This window comes from Phaethon aethereus (assembly GCF_964289735.1).
Source record: "Phaethon aethereus genome assembly, chromosome: 10".
Classification (NCBI taxonomy): Eukaryota; Metazoa; Chordata; class Aves; order Phaethontiformes; family Phaethontidae; genus Phaethon; species Phaethon aethereus.
This window is the reverse complement of record NC_138586.1, coordinates 6,476,552-6,485,693: the sequence shown is the minus strand read 5'-3', so window position 1 is coordinate 6,485,693 and position 9,142 is coordinate 6,476,552. Positions and strand designations below refer to the sequence as shown.

Below are 9,142 nucleotides of genomic sequence, written 5' to 3'. Positions count from 1 at the left end.
TTTATTTTTCTAAAAGCTCCAGTCTGAATATGGGTTACTCAAAATATTCTGAAGTTTCTTTTCTTTCTGCAAATAGTCAATGCCTCCATGCGAAAGTTTTCCTTTGGCTTCTTCCTCCTCAAATCTGATCAGATAAAAGATTAAGCAGAGATAATGAACTGACTTACTACACTATATAGCAATTTGGTTTAAAAGCTAGTGCTTTTGTTAAAGATAAAATATGAAGAGGATACAAAACTTCAGTTTCCAACATATTAGGCAAGATAATTGTTAATTAACATGTAGAATATCAAGACTGATGACTATCAGGATCACATGGATTCACCTTTGCTTTTGTATGGCAACATTTCTTGGAAAGAGGGCCAAACATGCAACTGCACCAAACACTGCTGACACCCCACTCCCCCCTCCCGCCCCAACAACAACAACAACAACAAAAAAACCCCAACACCTTTCAGCATCTATACATTCTCTATGCTGATGATGAGGAAAGTTTTCCTGCCTGGAATAGAATTAAAAAACAAACAAAACAAAAAAATCCAACCAAAACAACCAAACAAAAACCAAACAACCACCCCCAAAAAGTCCCTCCAACACAACAAAAAAAACCCCAAACCCAGCCCTGGGTAATTTCAGCGCATTTACACTCAGGCTGTTTTTGGTTTTTTTAATATCCTCTACCAGTCAAAAGAAGCCACAGGAGATACCATGTGAAACAGAGTAAATGATAAAAATCTTTACCTTGACTGGAACAATCTTCATTATCTGTGCTTGTCTGAAGATTTATGAGTAGATTCAACGTTAAGGAGAAAATATACTTTACTACATAAAACAAAAAGGAAGCTCATTTTCTGTGTTTTTCTGAAATGTTAATGTGTTAAAAGGATATTGTTTCTTTTCTTCTTTCCCTCCAGTACTGTCTCGTTTTTCTTTCTTTTCTGTTTTTTCTTTATCATGTCTTGATTCCTTTAGAAAAACACATATGGGAAATAATTTTATTATAGTATACATTGTACAGTCTGATTAGAGGGATTATACACATTTAAAGTTATAACTAGCCACAGATAAAAAAAAAAAAAAAAATCAGTCAAAATGACAGTAATCAGCTTCTGTGATTTTTTGAGATTATTCTAGCTTCGTCTTACAGTTCTATGATAGCCACTATCAATAAAGAGCTACGACAACTGGGAACTGTTATTTGGCGTTTTACAAATACGACTACAACATACCTGTTTTCACAAAAAAAAGCTGTGCTGACACATGCACTTGAAAATCTGAATATAAGCAGACTAGTTTATATGTAAATAAACCCTGCTTTCACATATTTGCTTAAACCACTCTGCAAATACACTTTAGGTTTTGAATAATAATCTAGAATAATTTCAGAATGTTCCTGGCTACTGCCAAAATGAACTCTTCCTCCAATTTATCCTGCTGCAATATTTAGAGCCCCAAGATACCAGAATTTCCCAAAGCATGTTCCTACCCATTCATAGCTTATCTTTTTAATTTAGGCCATAAAGCAGCAGTGCAATTCAGGAAAGAAGAATCATCTTGTTCTGTCAACAGCAGCAACAACAAAAAAGTGAGAATAGCTTACTTTACCTTTTTGCTACCAGAGGAGCTCTTCTCCATCTTTTCTGCTTTAATCGAATCACCCTTCTCTTTTCCTGAAGATTTTGATTTATTCTTCTCCTTCTCCTTCTCATTTAAGCGAGGGGAATCAGAAGGACTTTCACTTTTACTATGCTTTGAAGAACCAGCTGAAAACACAGCAGAAAGTTGTAATTCACAACAAGTAAAAGCCTAATACACACACACACACACACACAAAAATATACGTACTTGTCCCATTTTCCTCTTTGCGCCGTTTAGTTGAATCCTGTGGTACCTCTCGGTCACTGTTTGAATGATCCTGGCACCAAATACAATTATGCAGATGTTAGCAAATTAAAACATATTCCTCAAGTAGCACCTGCTTAAAATGTTATTTTGGAGAGCTAATTTTCAAATACTTAAAATGCAACTGAGTTATCACATCTAGCGTACAGTTTCTCGAGATCAGTTTTCAAGGGAAAAAGTTTTGAATACATACTGTAAACAGACCTTTGAAAAAGTAACAGAACAAAAGCAAAACAACCCTGATACGCATCACTTCTGCTTGGGTAGGCTTGGACAACCAATTATTACGGCAAGGATTTTGAATACAAAAGTTTTACAAGTATATACCAACTTTCTAAACTAGTTTATAAAAACTTCACCAACCCTTTTTCGATCTTTCCTGTCCTTTTCATCTTTCTTCTCTCTTTCTCTGGATCTTTCCCTTGACTTGTCCAAATCTTTCTTGTCCACTTCTCTCTCCTTACTCTTGGACAGTGTTGGAGTAGTGTGGTTAATGTAGTGCTGTTAAATTAAGGCAATATCACCAAATATTAATATGTATTCCTAGATGTGTAAATACAAAGACTCTAACATAACAGATCTAGCTCAAAGAATGAAATTAAACATTAATACTATACTAGGAAAAAAAAGTGACTGAAGACACTTTTAAACTTGTCATCTATAATTTAACCTATAGCTTTGTTTTCTCAACACTGGAAATTCAAGAACACCTTCTCTTAACTGAAACACTTCCATTAAATACACACATGGTTCACCAGTATTGTTTGATACATGATAGCAGTACTAGTGAAACAGGATATGCAGCTTCCTAGACTGACAACACTTGCAATCTTGCCTGGAATGAATGAATGGAATCAGCTGCTTAAAAAGGTTCTAATTAATTTTTAAGGAATAATCTTAATCCACAAAGTATTTAAGACAATACTTTGAATAATGTTTTTTTTAATCTAAAGTAATACAAAATTCCACCTTAAGCCTTAACTTCAAATGATAAAGCAGCCAAACATAGAAAAGAACTGGTTTTGCTCCATAATGTGTACTAGATTGTTGTTCCACTCTCATTTCTAACCAGTTTTTATACGCTCTGTAAAACATATTAATTTCACAAAGATGAATATTTTTAATACAAACTGGGGTTGCAGGGGAGAATAGAAAGTAAGTCACAGTAATGTCAAGTGTAATGCTTGACAAAGCTTAAATGCTACTGTGTATATATAAGGTAGCACATGTATTATATAACTACTGATGCATTACAGTAACTAATTCTGCCCTTTTAAATACAATTACATAGTTAGATCTTCCCAAGAAATACTTTCCACAAAGTATCAGTAAGAGCACTTTTTAAATTAAAAACACCCTTCCTTGGTATTTTATACATTTAAATTACAGCAACACACAGATTTAAATCAGTATACTTTCCCCAGTTCCATAAGCTATCAATTTTACTTGGGAAAACTACACTATATTTTAATTAAACTGTTCTATTTCTTTCTAGAGAGACATCTTACTTAAAAGGACACCAAAGAAAGAGGTAAGTGGAAGATTAGTTTAGAACATTTGAACTAAACCAAATATTGTTTGAAACAATTTTCTCTGTTAATTAAATTAATCCTGTCCTACTCCAGTTCCCGTAAATGTTTAGCTTACCAAAACTTGACGTTACTGGTCCTATGTTAAAAGTCACATCGACAATGTTAGGTCTCTTTTCCTTTTATTACTTAACTGGAATTTTATTATCCTCCTGCTCCAGAGACTGAACCTTCAATACTCCTTTCACTAGATACTGTCCTTTCTACTCTTTTCCCTCATTCCTCTTTTCTTGCTCCATCTCCCACATTGCCATTCTACACGTAAATTTATCCTTGCTCCCTTTTTGCTGTCAACTTTCAGCGGCGGCTTGCAAGTATGTTTTTTCTACACAGTTGTCTCCCAGAGATGCTTTACATGTGAGAAAGCAAACATGTAGCTCTGCTTTCTCCTATTCCATTTCTTAAGTTCACATGGTTGTTCACGACAGATTCCACCGCTCTTCTACTATCCCACTACAGAGTTTTGGAAAACTGCATCCATCCCACCCCCCTTTACAAGGAAAGGCTGGATTTAGCTCATCTGGCTTTATCAGCTTGCTTCTAGAAATGCTGCTAACTGAAACCACATCAAATTTGGGGCACTGTTGTATGCTGTGTAACTTGGACAAAGGCCACATCAAGAATAAACACAAACCTAACTCAAGTTTGGCACCGTTTATTTTATAACCTGCAATGTAAACCAACATTTCATTGGTCTTGCCCCAGAAATCGGGCAAAGTCAAGACTAAGGAAAGCCTGTAAGCATACAACAGCACTAGACTTCTACTAACGTTCAGTGGAAGCTGCAGCCATAAATCTTACAGGCTTCTGAATATCCCATTCTTTCCCCAAACAAGTACATGGCAGTAAAGAGCAGCATTTAACTTGTCTTACACCATGTATAGGGAACACTGTCAAGAAGTGCCTTAAGTCTCTTAGAATGGCACTGAAGAATGAAAATTAGTTCCTTAAGTGAAAAAGAATAGAAAATAGCATTTAGAAGAGGAAAGAAAGGGTTGGATACCCTCTCCACTCCCCAAGCACTTAAACAGTAAATCCATCCAAAAAAAGCCACACAACTGCAATACACTTCCAGTTAAATCTATACAAACACATTATAGTTAATTCTAAAATTTAACTTTTCAATTGACTAGAAAAACAAAGCTGTTTGTTGATCATTTAATTACAATTAGCTCCACTGTCTGCTTGATTACCACATCAATGTGTTATTAAGTAAAATAAATAGTTTTAAATAGAAATTTAGCTTAACTAATGAAAACTTGAGTGAAGTTTCAATTAACCAGTTGAACCTTGACTAATACAGTAAGGGAGGGGAAAAGCAAGAATATTATATAGACTACCACATACCACACTTCAGATAGATGTGAGCTGAAGTCAAATATTATAGTTTTCTAATTTCATAAAACTGAAATATACAAGATATCATGACAATGATTTATAAATTTTTTTTTTTTAAAGTATATGGATTCAATCTATAAACACTATAATTTCGTCAATTGTATGAAGCAAAGGATGCTTCCTATATACATCTTCCCTGTAAGTAGGCATGGTTGGTACTGGAAAGATTCAATTTAAAAAAACCCATCAGCAAGTGTCCATTATAAAATCAGAGCTATTTTGAATTAAACCATATAAAGTGTTCTGAACATTTTGTTTATACGAAGAGAGTTACAAGTAAAACAGTAGTGTAAATATAGAATAGGAAGTGATAATCCACTATATTCAATTATTTTAAAAATGCTTAAGTAATCCTTGATAAACCCAGAAGTTACACAGAGTCCTAATGCTCAGCATTTTCTAAGTGACAAACATTTGTGCTGTTTAGTTACACATTGATACTGACTGCATAATTAAAAAAATCTTATTAGCAACTTTAGAAGATCTGATCCATTTCCTACTAGCCACATACCATAATACATTACAAGTTTACAGTATTTGTGACTGTTACTTGCAAGTGGTTTGAGTTTAAATAAAGCAACAGCATAGTTGCATAATCTGTCTAAAATACAATATTCCAAAATGTCATTCAACTCATACTCCACTCTACTCACGCTTGTCAGGCCACCCCTGGAATACTGTGTTCAGTTTTGGTCCCTGCCATGCAAAATAGATGCGGACAGGCCGGAGAGGGTCCAGAGAAGGGCCACAAAGACGATCAGAGGCCTGGGAAGCCAGCTGTATGAGGAATGGCTGAGGGAACAGGGTCTGCTCAGCCTTGGGAAAAGAAACTTTACGGGAGACCTTATCACCACATTCCAGTATTTGAAGGGTGGCTGAAAGGAAGGTGGAGACTCCCTTTTTACAAGGGGTCACATGGAAAAGATGAGGGGTAATGGGTACAAGTTACTCCTGTGGAGATTCCGACTAGACACAAAAGGACAGTTTTTCACAATGAGAACAATCAGCCCTCAGAATAATTTCCCCAGGGAAGTAGTGGGTTCCCCAATATTGAACACTTTTAAGATGTGGCTGGACAGGATGCTGGGTCATCTTGTCTACACTGTGCTTTTGCCAAGAAAGGTTGGACCAGATAACCCTTGAGGTCCCTTCCAACCTGGTATTCTACGATTCTATGAACTCTTGAAAGCATTCTTTAGCATACATTCTCATAAGATACTGAACCTGAAGCGTGTTTACAGGAAGCAAACGCGCAAAGATAATCATTTAGGAGGTTGTCTGTGGTGCTTAGAAATATCGTACCATAGCACTAAACATGAATACAACAGCAGTAAGAGGGCAAGAGTACTGATATTCCAGAGAAGTATCTCAAATATCTTTTGTTTTAACTATCTACTGGTTTTTAGTTGGTATCAAAAAAAGAACTAACAGTTCTTAGAACTATTTTAACTATCCAGCCAAATAAATAGCTTAATCACAAGGACGTTTTATGAATTTACAAGTTTCGGAGAGGACCAAAAAAAGATGCTGACCCATAAAACCTCTTAAAAATATTGACAGAATGGTAAATTCAGGGGATTTTCACCATGTTGCTCCCATATAACTATCCCTCTCTCCTGTACAGATGTTCTATATAGCACACTGAAAAAATCCCTCTGTTACTACACTAGCATTTGCAGGTATGGAATTTGAATTTTCTGATGGGGTTTGCCACAAGACCCAAAGCTAAGTTCTCTCTGCAACAAAACATGAAAGTAAACTTTGGTGGTGTCTAAAAGATTCAAACCTTTGCTGAAGAGTCCTTGAGTTCGTTGAGGTTGTCCTGTAGAAAATGAATGGAGATGACACGTAAGCTGGAATAGTTTTCAGAGGAACTTTGGGAAGCATGGCTGTACCCTCGAAACAAAAAACAGCTACTCCTTCTGGAATAAATCTTATGTTAATACTGTACACTGAATAAAGCTAGGAACTGAAATATTTTTTAAAAAGAAAGGAGAGAAAAAAAAAAAGAGACAGTCATATCTATTTTCTAGACCCAATTATTAAGTAAACTACAAAATGTGTTTATATCTAATTCTTCATAAAACAGTGAAAAAGCACTCTCCCACCAAGACAAAATATAAAGAAAAAATAGTCTTAACTCTAACTATAGCTGAAACACAGGTGAAAGAGGTTTAAAATGTTTTTAAGCCTGTATCTTCTCCACTTTCAGTTAAATGTGGTAGAAGTCACTCTAGAATGACTTTACATTGCCATTTATAAAAAACAGGCAAGGAAAAACTTCATCATTTTGAGTAGTTATCACTGTCACCTGCTTCCCCAAAACTAGTAACAGCTGAGTTCTCCAAAATTAGCCTAAATCTTTCAAGTAAATCTTACATAGAAAAAGATGTACTCTTTGAAAAAAGAGAAAAAAAAGAAAAGCTTGTTCTAAAGTTGGTAAGATGGAAAAACTTGTTCTAAAGTTGGTAAGATGGTGAAGTTTAAAGGCCCACATAATCCATCATAGTGCTCTTGATGAAGTATTAGTAACTTACAGTTTTAAATGTTCAACGTACTGCAAATTCAAAGATTCCATGAACATAGATGGTTTAGAAACAAAATAAATATGGAGCAAGGAATGGCTACCCTGAGTCTTCAAGTAGGCTACGCCCATGGTTTTGTGCTGCGCTTGAATGCTTGGGGTTTCTCTTTGCTGGGTAGTAGGCTTGGTTGCCACATCTGGTTTTATCGTAACGCAGGGCTCAACATGGTGGGAACCCATTGGAAATAAACAAACCTCGAAGGGAAGGTACAACAGAAGCTGCATGCGCACTGAATATACACAACTACAGGAGAACTGATCACCAAGGAGACTTTAAAATGGAACTCCTTTCAAGACTCCTCCTTAGAAGGCACATATCGGTATGATGCTCATCAAGAAGCCTGATGAATTCAGAGGTATCGTACATCCCGTATCATCCAGGAATCTTCAGTGCTATAGATTCTTCAATAGAAGTGCAGAAAAATATGCTCCACTCTGCTGCAAAGACTCATTTGCTTGTAGCTACCATTGCACTCCAAAAAAACTGACTGCTTAAAACAATGAGGCACTTCTGTGTAAAAATTCTCTTGCAATTTCCACACACTATTTACAAAATTTGTGCTAGGTCCTTGAAGCATTATTTTGGTTAATTAAAAATATTTTTTTATAGAAAAAAAGACAGTCCGCCAATAAAGAAAAGGAATGCATTTTCTAATGCCACATAAAACCTCCAGTGGTTCCAGTGTATACTTGGCACAAAACTTGAAGGAAGTCGAACATTGGCATCCCAAACTTGTGAGCCTAACATGGGTGCTGCCTTCCTCAGGCTATACTAACCTTTACTGTTGAGGAATGTGATGGAGAAGAATGTGTATCAACTTTGCGGCGTTTTTGTTCTGAGGAAAGAAAAGAACAATAGCATTATTGAAACATATTTAAAAGAGCATAATCTAATAATATGGCTTTCTGAAGTAACAAAATAATTTAAGCTAGAATTCAATTTTTACCACTATCTTAAGCTATCTAGAGTTGCCAGCATGCCTTGACCCTCTTTATGAAAGTCTGCAGGAAAAGTGTAATCTGAACAACTGCTGCAAAATTATGCTCATTTCAAACTTCCATTTTAGGTAAACCTGTATCTGAATTTCAGTGTTGCTATGAAGACTCTGAAAAGGTGAACCCAATGAAAGGCATTACAACCCTCCTTTACTTGGTTTGCCTTAAGCAGTACAAGTATAAAACTCAACATCAGCCTCAGATTATAAAAACTTAAGATATCAATATTAAGGATTTGTCAATCCTTAATATAAGAAAGAACTGATAAAGCTTACCACGTCCTTCGTAAGGACACAAAGGCCTACCTCTTCCACATCCCCTGTTTTCTTTCAGTTCAAAGGTTATGATGAAACACTCAGAGTACACTCTAGAGGTTTTTGCGTTAAATTTTTGCAAAACTTGCAAGGCCTCATTTATACAAATGCCTTTTAATAAACGACCATTTAGACTTATTCTAAAAAAAATGATAGGCTTTATGAAAACGAGCACTTAACTGAAGACATGTGAAATTCACACAATTCACCTTTTGGAGATATCCTACCTACCTACTTTGGGCGCTAACTGTATTTAAAAGCCAAAGCCAAAATGCTAGCTATTATGTAGCAATTCTTTCTCACCACTGCTAGCATTTTTTGACACTCAGTGATTTTTCCAGTGACACGTTCTGTTTTTC

At 35.7% G+C, this 9,142-nt stretch overlaps 1 protein-coding gene across 1 annotated transcript in view; it reads right to left on the bottom strand.

Annotated features, from left to right (window-relative positions):
• The window catches only part of THOC2 (THO complex subunit 2), a gene marked incomplete at its 5' end in the record, with an annotated part of 51,758 nt that continues 42,616 nt past the window's right edge, over positions 1-9,142 (bottom strand). The window contains 6 exons of the mRNA XM_082004277.1: positions 1-966; positions 1,606-1,763; positions 1,846-1,915; positions 2,266-2,403; positions 6,676-6,711; positions 8,251-8,309. Coding sequence (XP_081860403.1) covers positions 823-966; positions 1,606-1,763; positions 1,846-1,915; positions 2,266-2,403; positions 6,676-6,711; positions 8,251-8,309 — 605 coding nt within the window. The 3' untranslated portion in view covers positions 1-822. The remainder of the gene's footprint in view (positions 967-1,605; positions 1,764-1,845; positions 1,916-2,265; positions 2,404-6,675; positions 6,712-8,250; positions 8,310-9,142) is intronic.